Source organism: Mus musculus, chromosome 16 (assembly GCF_000001635.26).
Source record: "Mus musculus strain C57BL/6J chromosome 16, GRCm38.p6 C57BL/6J".
Classification (NCBI taxonomy): Eukaryota; Metazoa; Chordata; class Mammalia; order Rodentia; family Muridae; genus Mus; species Mus musculus.
The window spans coordinates 52,248,769-52,271,261 of record NC_000082.6 but is presented as its reverse complement, the minus strand read 5'-3'; the positions used below and the strand labels follow the sequence as shown (position 1 = coordinate 52,271,261).

The 22,493-nt window shown below is 37.7% G+C and overlaps 1 protein-coding gene across 2 annotated transcripts in view; it reads left to right on the top strand.

The window, feature by feature from the left end:
• The window catches only part of Alcam (activated leukocyte cell adhesion molecule), a 204,086-nt gene extending 181,820 nt beyond the window's left edge, over positions 1-22,266 (top strand). The window contains exons 12-16 of one of the 2 annotated variants that reach the window (NM_009655.3): positions 483-615; positions 2,434-2,472; positions 2,763-2,880; positions 18,026-18,137; positions 19,616-22,266. In NM_009655.3, coding sequence (NP_033785.1) covers positions 483-615; positions 2,434-2,472; positions 2,763-2,880; positions 18,026-18,113 — 378 coding nt within the window. In that variant the 3' untranslated portion in view covers positions 18,114-18,137; positions 19,616-22,266. The remainder of the gene's footprint in view (positions 1-482; positions 616-2,433; positions 2,473-2,762; positions 2,881-18,025; positions 18,138-19,615) is intronic. The other variant, NM_001331110.1, reaches the window with a different exon arrangement.
• Positions 22,267-22,493: the final 227 nt, after the last annotated feature.

Genomic DNA, 22,493 nt, shown 5'->3' with positions numbered 1-22,493 from the left:
CTGCAAAGAATTGATATAAGAGAATAGCTGTCTACAGCAAAAAAACAAAAAAACAAAACAAACAAACAAACAAACAAAAACCAAAAAACCACTTACCTCATTCACAAATAAGTTCTAATGTTCACTAAAAGGAAACTGGTGGTTAAAGATGAATAACATGCTTTGAAACAAGTATCATGAAAAAAAGTTTAACAGACACTGAGTATCTATGGGGAGAGGGGGCAGATGGGAGGAAAGAGCCTCATTGATGTGTTAAAATTCCCCAAAGAATCATAGACACAAATGCCATTATTGCTTTATTAATCTCATTTCTGCCCACTGTAAAGCTGTAGATGACCTGGATAGTCCTTATCTATGGTTTCCACACATCCTTAAAACCAGACTGTAGGGCATCACACTTGCCCTGTGTCATCTACCACTATGCTTTCCCAGACTTGTAAAGTGCACCTCCATCTCTAAACTCTTCTTCCTTCTTCTTCCAGACAGAGGAGTCTCCTTATATTAATGGCAGGTATTATAGTAAAATTATCATTTCCCCTGAGGAGAATGTAACATTAACTTGCACAGCAGAAAACCAACTGGAGAGAACAGTAAACTCCCTGAATGTCTCTGCGAGTGAGTATTTCATTTCTGGCATTAAAACCGTAAGAAAATTTGAAGTTATTCTTCATTAGCTTAACATCTTCAGTTCCATCTCCCTGTACTGCATCATGGTAAGTTTCACGCTTTTGTTTGGCATTTTGATATCATCGCCATGAGGTTCCGTTTTCTTTTTTACCTGGTTTCCATTCTTCTACTACCCTTGTCTTCACAGTTTAAGTCACTTCATATATTAGCACTCAGACACTTTTCCCAGGAGAGGAAACCTCCAGAGAGCAAGGGAGAATAAGAAACCAATTGGTCATACTTAATCCATACTATGGATCTAGAGTCAGATAATTCAATGATTATTTTAAAACACTTTTGTAAAAGGTATATACATCTGATAAATTTTTAGTGTGACCAATCCACATTGTCATTGTGGGCCTGTCAGTTTGCATTACAACTTCGTTATATTTTTATTCTACCCCTATTTTATACAGAAATGCCACAAATTTGGCCAATTAACAAATTTGTACTAAAAATGTGAGAATTAATAAAATCAGGTTGCAAAAGTTTTCTTTCTCTCATTGATTTTGAATAATAATGAAAATAGATGAAATCATCTTAGAGAAAATTAAAGTAACTATTAATATTGAAATCCTACCTTATATATTTTTGAGAGAGAGAAAACATTTTGAAAACCATGATTTATTGGAAAATTAGACACCATTTTCAGTCCTGTTACTATGCCCATTGCTATGTTACCATGGCAACCTTAAAATCAGGACTGACCTAGAGTAAGGTTCACTTTTAGACAGGATGTTAGCTGACCTGCTGCCAATTGTTTATTTCTTCATCGGTTGGAATCCTTACATTAGTATGCTTTGAATATAATAGCTGGAAATTTATAGGACAAAACAATTTTCAAAAGATAATGGTCTCTGACTTAAAGGCCCAGTGGATTAGCTAGAGAGAAGAACTAAACAAAATTAACTTTAAAATACAATCACTGACTTCTCACAATGCAATTCAGTGAGTATTGATTTGGAGAGAGAACCTAGAGAGAACCCATCCTTATTCTTCTATTTTAACTGAACAGATTTTTTTTTAAACGCTAACCTGTGGCATGAGATAGTTCAGCTATTTCAATATTTAAAGCAGTCATTTTCAAACTTTGTCCTATCTGAGCACTGGGACTGAATTATCATCTAACACCATGGAGAATTCTGATGCACACTCATGCACGCTGAAGAATGGTTTCTGTAAATTTAGTGATGATCCACAAGAACACTGAGTTTTAACTAGCCTAAAACCATAGCAGAGTCAGCAACCTGGAACATCATATAGGGCCCCATGTAATCTCCTGAGCACCCTGTTTATAACCCCTATCCCAGCTCCTGCCTTGAGGCCATCATTAGTAGCTCTTGACACTAACAAATGGAAATGAATTCTTCTAAATAGAGGCAGGAAAAGTTGAGCACAGGTGAGAAACAGTATTGTAGATTTAATAGGGGCCACTTTCCTCCTAAAAAAGACATTCTAGTGAAAGATACAGACAGTCGGAAATTAATATAGATCTTAGATAAATACTGCAGCTCATTGGTTATAAATTTTCTCCAATACATTAAAACATTTGTATTTTTCACTCCTCTCCTTAAAATAACATTAGTTCCTCTGTACAAACCTTGTAGGGAAGTTTTTGCTCTATAAAGTGTTATTTTTCTTTACCCTTAGAGCTTTAGAATAGCTGTTTTATCTAGGTATTTATTACATCATACTATAATGGTAAAGGTGACTTTCATTTATCAACAGATTTTGTTTTTAATTTCATATTAACATTTTTCATTTCAGTAAGTATTCCAGAGCACGATGAGGCAGACGATATAAGTGGTAGGTACTACGCTGCAGACTCTTCTTCCTTGCCTATCAGCTCAAGATTTATGAAGTGTCCTTGTCTGAGTGACTTTCTTAGCTGTCCAAAATTTGACTTAAATTTCAATACCAAATGAGACAAGATAGTCAAAATTCTAAAAACTTTCCCCTTCAAAAATCACGTTTGCATGTAATCCACAGTAGTGATCTCTTAGCCATCATTAACAATATGTCATAACAACGCCACCTTCCTTTTCAACGCTTTAGCACTGGCTATAGCCGCATGGTCTTTTTCTTCTTTGTTGTAGATGAAAACAGAGAAAAGGTGAATGACCAGGCAAAACTGATTGTGGGAATTGTCGTTGGTCTCCTCCTCGCTGCCCTCGTTGCTGGTGTCGTCTACTGGCTGTACATGAAGAAGTCCAAGTGAGTTGTACAGAAAGGTTCTCGCTCTTCACGGCCTCCGCCTTGAATCAACCCAGCATGCCGAGTGTGCTTACTCCTGCTAGGGATGTCATTTCCAGAATAAGACAAACACTTCACCAAATTGAACACACGGAGGTTTGTCTCACTTCATAGTGAGGACGGGACCAACGTCAAGAATGTGGCCCTGGGTGTGCTCATGTCTCTTTATCATTGTTAGTCAACGTTCCAAGGCCAGTTATTTTTGTTCTTGTTGCTTCCTACCTAGGTAGATTTTTCTAAAGCACACAGGGCCTAGATATAAAATATTTTAAAGTTTCTGTTTGAAGTTGATGAAGATATGAAGATAACTTCATAGAAGGTCCGGGCTCCAGGGCCTGTGAATGACTGAGCAGTGCCTGATCTGGCCAGAAATAAAATTGCCACTGAACTGAGGATATTTTCTATGTTCTACTTAAATGGCTTTATTCCGTGTGGGAACCTAATTAAGAGGTGGAAAAAAATCATTACTTTGGCCTTAATGAAAACATTGATTAGATAAAATACTACAGATGCATTTAAAATGCTTTAGATAAGGGTAGATTAAAAATGATTAGAATCATAAAGCACAGCATGTAGGATGAGCCTTTAAGATCTAACAGGGCTTACACTAAGTCTCTGATGAAGCTGATGATGATTCGCAGTAAGAACATGTTAAGATTTAGATGTCCATGATTTCTGTAAGACAGACGGTTCCCCCACATTAGGCTAGTGACATTTTGTGCGAGTTCATAGTGACTGCATTACCAGCAGAAGGGGAAATGGAATGTGGAATTTTGCATGAGTATTTATTTTGGTGTGGTTTGGTTTGGTTTGGTTTGGTTTGGTTTGCTTTGCTTTGCTTTGCTTTGCTTTGCTTTGCTTTGCTTTGCTTTGCTTTTGTGTGTTTGGTTTGATTTTGAACATTGGAAGTCCCATTGGTGACTCTGGGGCACATTCCTGGTTTCAAACAAGGACTTTAAAATTTACCTCTTCTAAGTAAATAAACTGTTTTCACAACAGAGTGTCTGTAGCTAGTACCAATCTGGAACATAATTTTATGCTTTCATTATGTCTGAATTAATCAGTCTAAAAATATTGAGAAACATATCTTATTAAAAGAGATAAAGTGAGTACCAACCTACATAATCTTAATCTCACCCTGTAAGTGTGTCAGCTCCAGATCCGAGTGAAGCTTCATGACAGGGAGACACAGCTGGGAAAGGTGGAAGTCACAAGGCATGATAACCATGCATTGACCTTTGTTCTTGGCACATCTGTAGACACCAATGATATTCATTATTGTACCTGTGAAAAAAGGTTTGTCATGCTGGCACTATTACTAGGCCTTACCCTATCTCAGGATGCTTTGCTATTCTTTTTCCATACAAAGTTTTCTGTTGTAATTATGATTGATATACATGATATCCATTCCCATTTGGAGAGCACAGTCACCCCTCTTTATATGGTACCTCATTCCTTCTAGATCCATGCTTCTCAACCATTCTAGTGCTGCAGCCGCTTAATATAGTTTTCCTCGTGTTGTGATGACCCCAACCATACATTTATATTTGTAGCTACTGTATAACTGTAATTTTGCTACTGTTATGAGTTGTAATGTAAATATGAAGATGGTCACAGTTGACCCCTGTCCTATAAAGGTGTCATTTGACTCCCAAGGGGATTACAACCCATAGGTTGAAAACCACTGCTTTAGTGCATTTCTCCCAAACAGCTGGTATAATGCTTAGACTACTTTCAGGGAATTTAATGTGTGTGCAGGAACACGTTGAGCAGGAGGCAGGGAATGAAGGAGAAAGAGTGGAGAGGCAGGGGTGGAGAATTACCTTACATCGTCATTGAAGCTACAGTCTCCAGGTCTTGTAAGCAGGAAGCCAGAGAGGTGCATGAGAATGGGTGTCCAGCTCGAGCCTTTGTCCAAAAGTCTGAGGACCAGAACTGGTTGGCTAAGTTTTAATCTAGACTCAATGGGATGGAGAATGTGAAGGGTCAGAGTATCAGCCTGAGCCTAGAGAGTAGTTCCAGCGTAAGTGCTGGGGCTGGAGGTAGTCTTTCTTCCCTGCTAAGCCTTTCCATTCTCCTGGTACCTTTAAGGATCATATGACAAACACACATAAGAGAAAACAAGCTGCTTTATCAAGTCTGATAGCTATGTTCATCACATTTAGAAATACCCCATGACACAATAGAATACTGTTTGATAAATGTCTGAACATAGTATGGCCCAATCAAGTTAATATATAAAATTAACCATTACAGTTGACAGTGAATATTATATATGAACATTTGACCTACAAACATAGCAATACAGTTATGGGACCTATGTAAAATCTAAAGAGGACTGCTTATATCGTGTGAGAAGGAATGCAAAATTGCCAAGAAGTAAGCATTCTAATACAGTAATATCGTAATCTTATACAAATTCACCCTGGATTTGCAAAAGTTTCTTTATGATCAAAAATACACTTTAATTCATAAATGCATGGCGATAAACACATCTGAAAGCTTAGCATCTAGGATCCATTCATTCTACTTGGACTTCTTATTTAAATAATGAAATTAAAATTTCTCTGTGTGAAAACAAAACAAGCTGAGACATAGATGTCGGTCCTCTGTGTTATGGTTAAATGAACTTTAAGTCCTAAGAGAACCTTCCACATATTAACCATTCTCTGTTAATGTCTCATCAGACATTGAATATTCTAAGAATAGAAGAAATGTGTCCTATGTTACAGAAGACAACCAAAATTCCAAATCACAGATAAATAAATGCTGGACACTTTGTTTACTAATGTCATAAGGTTAGGCCTCCAGTATTCCCTTTAAATTAAGAGACAGTCTTAACATGTGACTACTACTTAACGGAAAAGTGTACCAAATTTGATAGGCTTAATATAATTGGTAACCAGTGAAATAAATTTCAGCTGTCATTTTAAGTATCAGGGAGACTTTTATGAAGAATGTGTGGGATGCTTCAGATTTCTAAATGCTTTTAATCCCTTGCCTGAGCCTCTGGAATAAGCTGACATTTGTGCAATATAAGTGAGTGTTTAACCCTTTCAGATACTGGCACAGGAAGTGCTGACTCATTCTTACAGATCTCAGTTCGGAATCTCTAAGACCAGGTTTTGCAATGCACTCAGCAAAGCAATGGAGTTGTCTCAACATTAGAGTGATGTTCTTTGAATTATTTACGGTAAACATCATTGGAAAGATACGAGGAAAAAAATATTGCAAAGTAAAATTGACGAGTACATTCATTTGTATATTTAGTGGTTTTTGCATCCCATATAAATTCATATGCATTCTGTTATCTCAATAGTACTGCTTTTCAATTAAGATCCCTCATCAAATAAAATTTTGTCTCTGAACATTTAGAATCTTGTCATGGGGAGAAACATGCCACAAGGTTAGGGATGGTATGGCCTCTCCATTTGTATTAAAATAAGGGGTTATCCAAGTTGGTCCCCTGCCTTTTTTTCTTCTTCTTCTTCTTCTTATAATTTGGCAAGCATCCAAAAGGGGGGAAATGTTCCATTATTCCCTCAAACCAAAAATTATAAATAATAAAATAAGAGGTAAATAGAATAAAGAGGATATGCTGGCATGTCTTCTTAATTACAGTGCCATTGACACTAAGTGCAGACCCAGGGCTCTGCTCTTCATACTGTTCTGACCTGAAAGATCTCAGAGGAAAGGGCTCACATCAAAATAGAACATTTATATTTTTAAAAGATCATGGTTTGCTTTCTGACGAAAACTATAACTACCTGACCCTGTCATGAGTAACCTTGGGTCTGTGTGTATATAGGAGAAATTGAAATTATTAATATCTCACAAACTCAATTTTTACCTCTGTAGCAAGTAAGAAATATGTGCCTTTTAAGTATTTGTATTGTATGAACTTCTAAATGAAACCCTCAAAAAGGGAAAATTACTGTTGTTTTTGTTATCTTTTCCAAGGTAAGGGAAACATATCTCTCCTTGCCCTGAGCCAGGTTATTCTCTGCATCAGGATTATAATGTTAACAGACACAGAGTCATGCTGTGGAATGCAATAGCATCTTGTTTTCATGGAGACTCAGGGTTTTTATCTTCATTTTCATCCTTCAATATTCTGTTTCCTGTAAGGTGCAAATAGTCACTCTTAGCTAAACTGGAAAGGCTATCTCCTGATTTTTTTCTCTTTTTCTTTTTTTTAAGCAGAAGACATAAGCATTCCTTATTTTAGTGAGGAATTTCTCAGAACAGTCTCAAAGTCTAAGGACAGCAAATGGAAAGTGGTAGCAATAAACCTGACTGTTTGTTCTCCAAGTCAAGAAATTGCTGCCCCCACTCAGCTGGAGTTAGAGCTCTCTCCTCCACCTCTGGTTTTTCATTAATGTTGGCACAAGAGCAGACTCATTCTGCTGACAGCTGTGACCAGGGAAGAGGGGAAAATAAGTATTATCTTGGCTATGCCCCTAATTACCTGCCCAGGATTCAATGGTCAGTCTGCTGGCAGTGTCAATTTTCCACTGCCAAGGTAGCTGTCCTGAAACTCATAGTCCTGACACCTTTATGTAGTATTATTTAGGCACACTATAAAATATAAATCACAGAATTTAACCCTGCAGTCAGGAAGAGTTAACGCATGCCTGTTTTTGAAAACTATAAAATGTGTTAAATAGTTGCAATATAAAGGATTTTGTTTTCCAAATATAAAATTCTGGGGTTATTTATTTATTTATTTATTTATTTATTTCAGTGATACCTTACAACATTGACCTATATTTTTTGAACTTACGTGCTCAAGAACCTTTTTCAGTTGCCCACTGCCCCACCGCCATTAAAATATTGCTAAAATAAAGCCATCTATAGAGGGAAGCAGAGATGACTTCTCTACCTTCTTTCCTAGAGAACTAAAAGCAAGCATATAATCACTTAATGATATCATTGGACAGAGCTACTTGAGAAGTAATACATTCTTGAGAAGTCATTAAAAAACAACTTTAGACCCTTCACAGCACTGCATTTTCAGATGCATAGCTGAGATGTAGATTTAGACTGGCCTGCCTAGTAGTCATGTGGCCTTTGGCAACAGCTCTGTGACCTCAGGTTGTTGGGATCTATTCCTCACCTAGAGATTTCTCCCGAACACTCATGTTGAGCCGCACATTAGCCCTGACTGTTGTTCTTTCCTCTGTTTATAGAGAAGAACATCATTTAGGAGGGAGGGTATGGCCAGGATCTTATAGCTCAAAACTGACATCAATGCTCACTGTCTTTGTTAGGGTTACTATTGCTACAACAGACCACCATGACAAAAGCTACGTGGGTAGGAAGGCATTTATTTGGCTTACATTTACAAGTCACTGCTTTTCATGGAGAGAAGTCAGGACAGGAACTAAACAGGGCAGGAACCTGGAGGTAGGAGCTGATACAGAGTCCATGGAGGGGAACCTCCTTACTGGCTTACTTGCCATGACTCGTTCAGCCTGCTGTTTTACAGAACCCAAGACCCACAGCCCTGGAATGGTATCACCCACAATGGGCTTTGTCCTCCTGCATCAATCACTAATTAAGAAAATGCATCAAATACCAGCTCCAACAATGTGTTCAGTGATCCAAGGAAGGGATGTGGGGTCAGCTATGGTTTAAAGCAGGCACACAGTCACACTCATTTGGTGGATGAAGCATGCTCCAATGGTCAAATTCCAACCACTTTACAAATATACATGCATACAGATACTCATATTTCATGGTTTGAGCAAAATTCTAACCACTTTACCTACATGCATTTGGTGGATAGAGCAAAGTTTCAATGAACAGGCTCCAACTACTTTATTTTTTCTTAAACTTTTTATAGCATCCACAACAATGCTCTCTATGGAAGAAAACAGTTACTTCATAGCCACAGGTTACGCATTCTCTAAAAACAATCACAAAAGCATACACTTCAAAAAAGATTAACATCATTACACAAAAGGAAATTACAACAGGATTATTAATTATGTATTCCTCTTTTGAAACTCATACCTAACTAAACATTTCATCTATCTTGTTCTCCACAAGTTCATCCTAACCTCTGAGCAACAATTCTTTGGTCATTGATTAACAAAGTATAAGTAAGCCAAGTCTATAGTAGCAAATATTTTTCTATGCTTAGCTGACAACAGTTTGTAGTTACTAAGAAATGGATAATCTATCTTATATCATCTTATTTTTGAAGTCTAGTTCAGCTAGACTAATCATCTATTCTCTATGCTGTGCTCAGAATTATTTATTCTTTGTTCATAACTGTGCCAATGGTGCACACCAAAACCTGTGGCCACATGCTGAGATCACAAAATCCAGGAACTCAGACCCAACCTAGAATGAAATTTTTTCTTTGATCATTAACTTGTCCCAAGCCTATTTCCCTCTTCCTAGTACAGTTACGTGATTGCAAGGCATGAATGCTCCTGTACTCCTTTTCTAACCTATGCAACCCTCACTATTCTGCAAAGGAGGGAGCACTTTTTGCTCTTAATTCTAACTTTATTAAATGTTTCTGGCAAAACAACTTCAACTATCTCCTTAAATTTTCTATCAGTTACCCTAACTTCCTAAAAACCAAATCAAATCAAGAGTTCTGTAAAATCATTAATTCATCTAAACAATATTATTTTATGAAAGTTTGTCTTCATATTCATGTGCAGGAAATTTGTCCAAGAGTGGGCTATCTCCAGGAAGTTCACCTACCCACTGCAGTTCCTTCTGCATGGCACCCGCCACTACAGGCTTCCTTACAACCCGTCTTTTCAGTTGACGTTTACTTCATCAGATGACTTTATCTGTGACAAGATGGCATGAAACTAACCAGGACATCCACGAAGCTCAAACCTCCCCTCTCTACCTCACAAGTTACACTTTATGGTTTAACCTAGAGTTTCATTCCACTCCCATCTTCATTTATTAAGATTTTATGATTTCGATTTTCTCTTACAACCTAAGTTATGGAAAACTTACCGATGGAAAAAAATGTTTAATAAAGCAGTGATCATAATTTATAGTTTAATCCATTTATAAAGGACAAATGCTTTATAAGTGCTTTGTCCTTCTAATCAGTTAATATATACTTTGCTAAAGAGAGTGACTTAAAGAAAATCTTATCTTTTTTAGTTGGAAATGGAGTTCTAACCCATGCAATTCTTTCAAATCTCTGGAAACTTTCTGAGATTAAAAGATACATATTCCATAAAATTCTACCTAATGAAAAAAAAAAAAAAGAGGTCATTCGGAGGAGTCAGTGGAATGACTGAAGGAGCTGAAGGGGTTTGTAATCCCATAGGAAAAACAATAATAATCAACCAACCAGATCCTCCAGAGCTCCCAGGGACTAAACCATCAAAAGGACCCATGGTGGCACACGCCTTTAATCCCAGCACTTGGGAGGTATAGGCAGGCAGATTTCTGAGTTCAAGGCCAGCCTGTTCTACTGAGTGAGTCCCAGGGCAGCCAGGGCTACACAGAGAAACCCTGTCTCGAAACCAATCCCCCCCCCCCAAAAAAAGGACCCATGGCAGCCACATATGCGCAGAGGATGGCCTTTTCAGGGCATCAATGGGAGGAGAGGCCCTTGGTCCCGTGAAGGCTTGATGTCCCAGCGTAGGGAAATGCAAGGGCAGTGAGGCGGGAGTGGGTGTGTGGGTGGGAGGCAGGTCATCAAAGCAGGGGAAGAGTGGATAGGTTAGGGGGTTTTTAAGGGAAAACCAAGAAGAGGGATAACATTTGAAATGTAAATAAATAAAATGACCAATTAAAAATTAAAAAAAAAAGAGGCCATGAATTTGAAAAAGAACAAGGAGAGACATTCAGGAATTTTCTAGGGAGGAAAGAGAAAAGGGAAATGATGTAATTATATTATAAACTCAAAAACAAAATAAAAATTGTTGAAGTGAAAGTAAAAGACGAGAGAGAAGTTCTCAATAAAGAGTGTGTGAATCTTACCTGTCCATAAACTCCTCCCAGGTCACTATCAGCCCACCTGACTGTGGTACAGCTTAGCGGAGTTGCACAACTGTGCAGAGCTGTGTGTAGATCCTAGATTCAACGATGCTAGAGTCTGACTCCTGCCCTTGCTACTTGCCAGCCACGTGACTGCAAACAGGCTTAGTGATTTTCTTGTAAAAATGAAATGTGCTAAGAATAAACAGCGCCATGCATGTGAAACACTTGGCCTTCTAAGTGTTAGCGGTGACCGTGTCAGAAAGTGGCATTAAGACAAAAAGGGAGAAAGTCCTTGTTAGCTCTTCCTCTCTTTGCTATTCTTTATTGGTTTGTTTCCTATCCATTTATAAACTTTAAAAGTCATTGGTCCCAAGCTGTCCAACACATATTCCATAAATAGAATGCAAGTTTCGTGCTATAGGTAACAAACCCTTTTCCCATACTGCAAGCAAGGATGGTCCCACCTCTTTTGCCTGGATAGATACACTGAAGGATGCCGGCATTCGTCCTGAGGATTATAATTTCCCTCCAGAAAATTCATTCACCACTCTCATCTTGGCACCTTCCTTTTCTTTTGTATTTTGTGGAATCACATAAATTGCAATGAATTTTCGGGCCGCTGTAATGACCTATAAAGTAAGTAGGATGGAAATTAAAATCCTATTGGATTTGTTGTTGTACCTGCCCCGTTCCTTCAATTTCTTTCTTCTCAAGCATAGATATTTTTTCACTCACTATTGCTTTTATTTGAAATAAAAATAGAGAACATGGATTTTTAAGCTTTTGTGTTTTATACCACAACATTTAAACCACCAATATCACACAGAGTAATGTATCACTTGTTGTTTGTTTTGTTTTTAATTTTTATTTACTTATTTTAAGTATGCGGATACTTTGTTTATGGGTATGTATGTGTACCACATGCGTGCCTGGTGCTCACACAGATCGGGAGATGATGTGAGACTGGAATTATGGATGGTTGTGAGTTACCATGTGTGTACCGGAAAATAAATCCAGGTTCTCTCCAAGAGCTGGCAGTGGTCCTAACCGCCTAGCCTAGCCATCGCGCCTAGCCTAGCCATCGCTCCTGCCCACTACCGTGCTACTTATATTCCATAAACAGCAATATGCTGTGTTTTTCTATTTATTAGGTTCAAAATACTTTTTTAAATTCCTCAGTGTGTTCTTTGTAATCACATGACTAGTGGTCTATTAAATCCCAGATATTTGTCATTTAACTTTAGTTCCTGCTGTTAACACTGTCTGCTCCAGTAAGCATTTTATTCATGAGCTACATCAGGATTTGTTTTATTCAAGTGATTCCTAAGAGCACTTGAAACAAAAGTGCATTTGTGATGGATGGGTGAAGTCTTCTGGAATGATCAGGGTCAAGTGAAAAATAACCATTTAAATCATCTTAGTCCTTTATGTGTCTTCAAATATATGAAATTATATGCTATATAATGTGAGAAATTTGCAGGCATGTACTTTCATGTTTCCAGTACATATTTTTCCACTTAGGATATTTCTTATATTGACATACTTATAATTTTCACGATCTTTTGATTTTTTTTTGTTTTGTTTTGCTCTAACACTTTTTTCCTTTGGTTGTCATTAAAGTAGGATGTCACTGTGTAGCACACACTGGTCTCAGACTAGTCCACTTCTGCCTCAGTATCTCTATTACTGAGATCAAAGCTGTTTACCACCATGCCCAGTGTAGTGTTTCTTAGATCAATGGAGAGTATACTTTTCAATGCACTTGGCCGTTCCTCCTTCTAGAGCTGCAGTTTGTTTGAATGGATCTAAGATGTTTATGACATCACGTCTATGACATTACTTTTCTCTAGTCCATTTGTACGCAAGCTCCTGGTCACCGCACCTCGAATGACCTTCCCATAGGGGCCACATATCACATTCTCAGTATATCAGATATTTACATTATGACTCATAACAGTAGCAAAATTACAGTTATGAGGTAGAAAGAAAATAACTTCATGGATGGGGTCACCACGACCTGAAGAACTATATTAAAGAGTCACAGCATTAGGAAGGTTGAGAACCACTGCTGTAGTCTAAAACCTTTACCTCACTGGTGTGCATGTCTGCTGACAGGAAGTTACATGAGATCGTTTTACAGTCATGATATTCTCCCACTTTCAGTTATCTTGAATATATTCTCTTTTGTATAGATTTTCATGTCTTCAATCTTTGGAATCTTGAGCAATTTAAAGATGTCTCAAGTTCCAGACCAGTGATAGGCTTAGACAGACAGACAGACAGACAGAGGTGGGTGAAACTCCTGTAGAAACATCCAGGTTTTTCTCTAGGCTCCACATGCGTGAGCGCGCATACACACACACACACTACTGTGCACACATACATACATGCACACACACACACATACACACACATGTGCATGCTGAATGCACACACACATGTGTACACATGCATTCACGCACACACATATACACACACATACATGTGCATGCATGCACACACAAACATACACACACACACACACACACACACACACACACACACACACACACACACACATGTGCACACAGGCATGCCCATGCACATCCACAAAACTTTGCTTTTTTGCTTTTAGAATTTATATTGAACTATTTTTATAGTTATATCATTTTTTTAAGTATTTTTCTATCTTAGTGAATGAGGTTTTAATAAACTCATCTGATGAATTACAATGATTTTGCAATTTCTAATTTGTAGTTCTAGGCTCAAGGTATTTGATTTAATTTTAGAATTTCCTGGTTTCCATACATCTTTTTCTTTATAATTTTGCAAACATTTTACTTCCCCTTTTATAAGGCTTGACTGCCGATTTAATTACTTAAGTCTGTATTCACCCAGTTTTCAGGCAGTTAGAATGACATTTGTTCTACTTATTTTCAGTAATATTTTTATTAGTCACTGGGCATTTTGGCGTTATGTTGTTACACACTGATTTCTGTTTCGAGTCACACTTAAACTGCTTATGAATGAGCCTAATACCGTGGAAGGTTCACTTTAAATTTCATTAGGATAGGCATATCCAATGTCATATACAGGCAAAGAATCAAGGAAAGCCTCCTGTGAATTTCCGGTGTTCATCTCTGCAGTTTCATCTGTCTCCAGTAATTCCTCTGACTTCCTTCTGGAACCAAATTGTACTTTTCCTGAGAGTCTGTGCTTTGCTTGCACCGTAATTTTTGAAGCAAACTCCAGAAAGTGCCTACTGGCATGTCGTCTGGATGATCAGAGAGGACAGCTCATCTGATTTTCTTCTCTTAGAAATCACAGACATGTTTTATTCCTATTTCCCACCCCTCAACAGAAAGTGGACGTGTTCATTTTTTTCAAAAAAATATTTTAACGTATCTGTGAGCAGAGAGGTAGCCTGGTACATATTATTTCTGCATGCTCTCACACACTAATTATTCATCGAATGTGTCTGTTGAGTTATTGCGAGAGGTATATTGAATTCTACTCTGTATCTATTCACCCTGTACTTCTGTTAACTTTATATTCTTATTAGGTGAATATCCTTTTAATTGGTATGACGTCTTGATGTATCAAAATTTATTATTGCAGATAAAATGTAACCTACCAATGTGCCTCATTATGAGTTTTAGATTGTCAGACATTAACACAACTATACTAAGCACAAGTATGCAGTTTTCATTTTTTTTTATTTAACTCCATTCAATTATTTAACTCCATGTTTAAGAAGCATCTCATATAGCATAGAACAGAAATGCAATGGGAAAATGATATAATTATATCATGATCCCAAAATATAAAAGCAATACATTTTAGAAGTGATGATGCTGAGATAGAATGTGTTTTCTTGATTGCCATGATTTCTTGGGTGTATAAAAACTATAGTTATTAAAGTATATGAATAGCATCTGATAGGATATCCAGGATGCCCTTCCTGTCTGTGTGATCGCAGCACCTCCTGAAATCGTGGAGTATGGTATCATTCTAGTTACGTCATTGCACTCTAGGAGTTTTAACTTCCCCTACATGTGACAGGAGCAGGATGTGACAGTAGTGTCATAAGGATTAGAAGGTGAAAATTGAGATATAATGTGTTGGGTTGGTCAATGCAGTAGAATAAATGGCTCTGTGCTCCACCCATATTCTATCCAATATGTTATGTTATGGATAAAATATAAGTTAAACATGTCCCTTATTGTCAAGGATCTTTTATTTTATCAAAAACAAAATCTAAGGAGTTTATTCACATGTGATACTATGCATGGCAGATGACTGGAGAGCTCAGGTCAGATGCTGAAGGGAAACATGTCTTTCTCTATATTGCAGGGCAAAAGGAAGGGGTATATGCAGGATCTTGGGATGCCTAAGTGTGCTGTTGCTTAGGAAAGGGACAGACCACAGGTTGAATGAGCCTTATTAAGCTTGCACAGTTGCCAGATCTCCGGATCGCCAGATCTCTGGTAGAAGTACAGTGATTATTCTCTCATCATCTGTATTTAACAACAGAAAGGCTGGGTATTCCCTTGGGAAAACTGCACGTGTGGAGTCAGTACAGGTTGTTTTGTTTTGTTTTGTTTTGTTTTATACAGTGTTAGCATTTTTTTTAAAAAAGTACTGGATAAGCATGAAGTAAATACTGATAGAACCTAGTGGGGAAACCCCCCCCCAATTCCCGATTCGGCGTGCACTCAAAAAATCACGAAGGATCTCTTGATGTAATTACATGAGGACGTTTAATTACGGAGCTCCAGACCGACATGTATCCCACACAGGAGATAACGGATGTCGGCCACGAGACTTGAAAGTTAGGGGTTTTTATGGGGTGAGGGGCTCAGGGGTGTGGAATTCAGCATAGCAACACGCTATTGGCTTATTCAAACATTAACAGAAAGAACACAGGGCATTAGGACTTCGTTCCTGTGGGCTGGGGGCTTATCTTTGTTCACATAGCAACCAGTTGATGTATGACTTTACCCGGCGCCAAGGGGCAATAGACAGAGGGGAGATTCTGGCCAGATGGTATTGACTTAGATAATATAGCCCTGCTGGTCCTTGCATACCTTTTTATCTTTACAGTCAAGATGTTCTTAGGAATGCCTTAACAACAGCCCTGCTCTGGCATGCCTTGGGGCTGTTTTGCTTTGTTCTCAGTTCCCAGGCCGGGCTGTGGGCTCTTAAACTCACAAGTTACAATATTTTATTTTCCTTCATTACATACAATAAATAATCAACAGAAAAATTAGAGAAAGGAAACAAATAACTAGATAATGGACCTGCTACAGCTAGTAAGTAAAAAAGGTAAAATATCTATGAATGTTGTATTAAATATCCAGAAATCAAATGAGGAGAAGCAAGTATGAACATAAGAAACATAACAGTCCCACATGAACCGTCTCAATTACGTGTCTGAAGGCCTAGAAAAACTAAACAGCAAGCAGCCCATACAGGTTCAACCCATATTTCTATTAGGTGCATATACTTTTAATGGGTACTATTTTTACCCATGACCACTGTGGTTCTGCCTCATCTCCGGGGCGTGTGAACTCTGCTCAGGCAGACAAAATGCAGAACGCTAGACTGTATTTTCCCTACGCCACCTTCGGGTGATGGCCTTGAAGGAAATTCCATGTACCACTCAGAGGGTGGGAGAATGCAGCCTAGGATGTGGACCTCAGCCCGGATGAGAAACATGGTAGGCTGAGGCCAAAGAGTCAGCGGTTCCCAAACTCCCGGACATCCAGAAGCTGCCACTGGAAATCTCATGGAGTTGGAAACAGAGGGTGTCCACAGGCTGAGGATGATGAGCCCTGGCTAAGGTAAGGGAGAGCTCCAGCTTAGCGCAGGGAGTGAATTCCAGGAACGTGGAGCGACCTGTGTGGGAGACTTAGGCAGCGCAGCTCTGTAGATGAAGGCTTCCTCCAGACTCTCAATTGAGATTCCCCACGGACAGTCCTGGCTTGTCCATGCTATATATTTACTGTTTATCGTGGTAAACGGACACATACAACTTCCTCGGATACACCAGAGATGACATACCTTTTGCAGGAAGGAATGGCCAGGAAGGGAAGCTCATTGGCTAAACCCTCAGGGCTCACCTAGTTACCTCATTAGCATGGAGAACTCTGTTCCTGGCTACATGACCAGTGCTCATGTTCTTATGTGGAAGTGTGGTCATGCGTTCCAGGCCAGGAATCTGGTCAGGAGTTGGGAAACTCCTACCGTCCTCAGGTGGGTGCCGGAGCTTCTGAACCCACTCAAATTCACCAAGTTCTCTGGCACAGTCATCTACCCGCACAAACTTCTTTGACTTTCACTAAGAAGTCAGATACCAATGAACAGTTGTGCTAGGATTCTATTAGTCGATAAGTTACATGAACAGCTAAAACTATCCCGTGGAAGCTGAGTGTGGGTTACTCTGGGGACGACGGGGGGAATGTAAAGATCTGTCAGTGCTTTATTTTTTGAGGTCAATACTATTTACATTTGTGTAGATAATTTTTCCAAATTCACCAAATTTTTCTCAGATAGGTGCACTAGCTTGAGTGCATATTATTGTTCACTACAGCACTTTTCCAAGGATTCACAGATGTACTGAAAGCCTGAGAAATCATCCAAACTCACCTCCCCACCCTTATATCTATAATTTATAGTAGTCAGACTTGGCGGAGGCATGGAAAATTTTGAGATAAATGAGAAAAGAAGGAAAAAAATCTATTTTGACCCTATAGTTACAGTTTTCATCCATCATTACCTTCGTTCACTGGTTTGGGGTTGTTGAAATTAATGGCAATGCATGTCTATTGAAATAATGAAGAGCCATCAAAATATTTTTTTACACCAAGAATAAAAATCTTATTAGAAATGATAACAATTACTTCTCTGGAAACATGAGGAAAATTAGTTCAACTTATGCCAGAGTGCAACAAAGTTGTACAATCTGGTTTCAAGGTTAGTTAATACTATTCAGCTTAAAGACTCATTTATTTATTTTCCTTTCCACTGTGTTGTTCTCAGCCAATCTCTACAGATCTGTAATTTCCCATCCTAACCCTTACTTTTCAGAAGTATTTTCAAGCTAGAACGTTATTTTTATTTGAGTGACTATGTGATATTTATTTTCTTTCTCTTCTAGAACTGCATCAAAACATGTAAACAAGGACCTTGGTAATATGGAGGAAAATAAAAAGCTGGAAGAAAACAATCACAAAACAGAAGCCTAAGAGAGGAGCGGATTGGATAGCCTGGTAAGTGGACTGGGCGGGTGGCTCTTTGTAGCAGTTACTCCTAAGAAGTGGGGAAGCCCCATGGGGATAAAAGCCAAGCTTGACCTGCAGATGCTTCTTAATTATAGCTCCCCAATGGGCTCTTCCCAGTCTCCTTAACCTGCTCAACATAATTATTATCCATTGAATAATACAACCCACTTCTGAGATTCTTAGCATCTCATTTGCATTTTGTTTTTTAATGCCAAAAATTTTGCTGCATACAAAGAAGCATTATTTTCTAAGATGGTATTTGGGTTCAGTAAGCACAAACTCTAAATTTATTTTTAAAACGCATTAGAATAAATTTTAATATATAAATACTTTAAAGATATGGCATAATTGTGAGTATATTTATACAGCCCTCCCAAGTCATTTTAATGAAAAGACTGACAAGCTAGTATACATACATACACACACACATACACACACAAACTATCTTCTCGAGAGTACTTGTATATTATATTAGTGTATGTATGCATACAAGTACCTACGTGTGCACATAAGTGCACATAATGTATGTGTCAGTGCTATGAAAGTTGCATATATTCACATTTATTAGCTGTACTTATATGATTAAGGCAGCCTCAGAAAGATGTATGACTCAATGGTATTAACAATTATAACTTAACCATTCTTCTTGTGTGCCTCTTGACAGCAACAAAGGCATCCTTTGGATCACCTAGCCTGTGTATCATGGAGGTCACTGCTACTACTAACACCATGTAAAAAGCTCAACTTCAGTGAACTTTAGGTTTAATATAGATTAACCACAAGTTACAGTCTGAATGAATCCTTTGAGTTAATTTCATGCCAAAGATGGAGGGCATGGGAAAGAATTGCCTTTGGAAGGCTGTACTTAGGAGAGAAATATAGGATAATTGAAGTAAGATCAATTTGTAGTCTCTGGCAGAATCATTCTCCTGTTTTGCTCACTGAGATCCAAATACCCAGCAGCAATTTCATGCTTCCTTCTCCACCACTCTACTCTCTTTTCCTCAATTCCTTCTTAACAATCTTTTCATTCTCAACTCTGTTTCCTTCAAAATTGGATTAATTTTCATCTCCGTGTAAAACTGAAGACAAGTCCTCAAATTAGACTGTGATTTATAGGGTTGGATGAATTTTAAATTTTAAGGGAAATGTAATGAACTGTTGTCGTGAAACATCTTTATTCCCCTCTCTTTATCTGAATTAACCATGTCTTACAGAAGGAGGGAGGGGGCAAGGGAGAAAGAATGGAGGGAGGATAAAAGAAATGAAGGAGTAATGAATTCCAAATCTCCATTGTAAAATGAAAAGGGCAGTGTTTACAGGTGAACCATGGATATGAGGTTTCTTTAAACAATCCCTTCTATGATGTAATTATTGTCACTTTTAGTACAAATGATCTGTTGTTGATGAAAAAATGATTGTTATGGTAACTGACGCATCTACTTTATGTCTTTTCATCATTTCAGAGGAAAAAAACATATAAGCAAATTGAAGCATGAACGTGGATTGTATTTAAGACATATACAAAGACAAATGACAGCAATTCATGGTTCAAGTATAAAGCAGTTCATTCTACCAAGCTGTCACAGGATCTTAGAGAATTATCTCAAGTAAAACAGTGAAATAAAGTTATAAAATAAAATTACAAGATTTGGCAGCCATGATAATAGGTCATATGTTGTATTTCGTTTGATTTTTTTTCTGTAAATGTCTGCACTAAGGGTTTCTTTCAGTTTGCCTTTTATGTAAATTTTTTACGTAGCTATTTTTATACACTGTAAGCTTTGTTCTGGGAGTGGCTGTTAATTGGATGTATAATGTAACGTTTTATTTCAATTGTTTATATGGATAGTCTGAGCAGGTACGGTTCTGATTCTGATTGCTATCAATAACACCCCATACTTTCTTTGAACATACTTTGACCTGAAGCTCAAAGGTGGCAGTTGTGAGATTGGGACACATATCTTGCCCAATCAGAAGCTGTTTCTTATCTTGAGAGTTAGGAGCACCATAGGATATGATGGTCTATGTGCTGCCAACAGGCTCCCCGAAGCGAGTCACAAACACATACAGCAACACTACTTGAGAATGGTACTCCCAAACTGACAATTTTTTCTTTTCTGAAAAAGATATACACATAGTGTGTATCACATTTACTTATTGACACTTACTAAGAAATGACATTCTGTTAAAAAAAATTAGGAAAAAAATATGGAAAAAAAATATCAGAGAAAAGTGTCAGAGAAAGTTGGAAGCTCATATCCCCATAGTCGCAGATCACGATGTAAATCACTGTAATTAAAATTGGTGTTAAATCCTTTGGGTTTTCCACTGCCTTAAAATGATACTTATTTCCTTAAAAAAGAAAATAAAATAAGAGATATCAGTCAGAATTGCAGATTTTTAACAGTGGTCATTATTAAAGCTGTGTTATTTTCCACAGAATATAGAATATATATTTTTTTCGTGTGTGTTTTTGTTAACTACGCTACAGATATTGAATGCACCTTGAGATAATTTAGTGTTTTTAACTGGTACATAATTTATCAAGCAGTACATGAAAGTGTAATAATAAAATGTCTATGTATCTTTAGTTACATTCAGATTTGTAACTTTATAAACATGTTTTCTGCCTGAGGTACTTTTTAAGGAGGTAGTGTACATGGGACCTTTTTGAAGTAGACTGGATAAGGGCCAGTAGCGACTTGCGACTAGACTTTAAACTTTGCTCTTTCAGGTGGAGGCTTCGTTTCTGGGATCCCACTGCACCGCCATTTCTTCCCAGATTTATGTGTATAACTTAAACTGGAAAAAAAGAAAAAGAAAAATATGACTATTAGATTTCCAGGTATAGAACTGTGTTCTTTGAGAGGGAAAAGAAATATGGTGTTTCCTTTTAGACACAAACAATAAAATTATTTTGAAGGCAATGAGAAACTAATCAAAGACTAATCTCTGTTGGAGGTTGGGAATAATGTTTTGCCACTTCTGCAGACTGAGAGACGTGTCATTGGACATGTGTAACCATTTGATATCTGAGCAATAGTGTCTCAGTTTAATAAAAGCTTCCTATAGTACATTGGTATGGATTAAATACATAAAATATTCTATTAGACTTCATGCTGTAAAGAGAACATGTTATTTTGCCTCTAAACTTTGATTTATTGAAGTTTTATTTGGCAAGAAAAAAGAAATTGAATCTTGATCAATATTTAAACCAAAGGGAAAAGGGAAAACCAAAACCAAACCAAAGTTCTTTGTTTTGCCTGGTTACGACATTCAGTTTATCTGTGTAAATATTATGATTTTTTTTGTTTTGTTTTCTCTTTAGAATTTTGTTAAAGAAATTCTAAAAGTTTTAAACACCTGCTTTCCACAATAAGCCATGAACACTACAGTGAGATTAGTTCCCTATTAATACTTCATTTTCTTTCTTTCTTTCTTTCTTTCTTTCTTTCTTTCTTTCTTTCTTTCTCTTGTCTCTTCTCTCTCTCTCCTTTTTCTTTTTTCTTTTTCTTTTCTTTTTGTTTTTTGTTTTTTTTTGTGGGAGATCAAAGGTTTAAAGTCTTACTCTTAAGATGTGTTTGCAGAAAGAAGGAACAAGGCATCGGGAGAGCGTTTACTCCTAGTCCTACCAGTAAGGCGTCCACTTGCAATGGTAACTGAGTCCACAAACAGCTGTTAGAACCTAGACAGCAGCATGACTGGCTCAGAGCTCTTGCCCATGAGCAGATGTTTACAAGAGAGGAAAAGATTGCTTGCTACGACTGCATCAGCGTCTGCACCTGCGTAAGGAGGAAGCTCACTCACTCAAGAGCACCTCCATGTACCGCGTCACACTGGAAGGAGGCTAAGTCTCAGTCTTCAAGTTCTGGACTTTCTTCTCTCCAGTGGCACTTGTTGGCAACTAGATACAGGTTTCTAACCGGTTCACGGTTCACCCCCTATATGTAATTATAGGAATTGTATGTGGAAATGGATTAACATACCCCTTTATGCCTAAAAAAAAAATAAAAAAATATGTCTTCACATATCCCTCATAGCTGTCTGCCTCTTGTCTGCAATAGGATGTTCATGTACAAAAGTGGTTTTCTTTAATAAAAGGTGGAAACATTGATGTGATTGTCCATCCCTCTGAAAATGGATGATAAAAGAATAAAACTAGCGGTACTTCTTCCTGTGCAAAGGTACCTTGGGTTTTTACCCAGGAGTTTCTAAAGGTGCCTATCTTCACTCTTAGGGTTACAATACCATTTTACTACCCCTAGCTTTTGATTAAGAGGATACTATTTTTTTTTCATTTATCTTTTACCTTACTTTGTATCACCATTTGGAATTGCACAT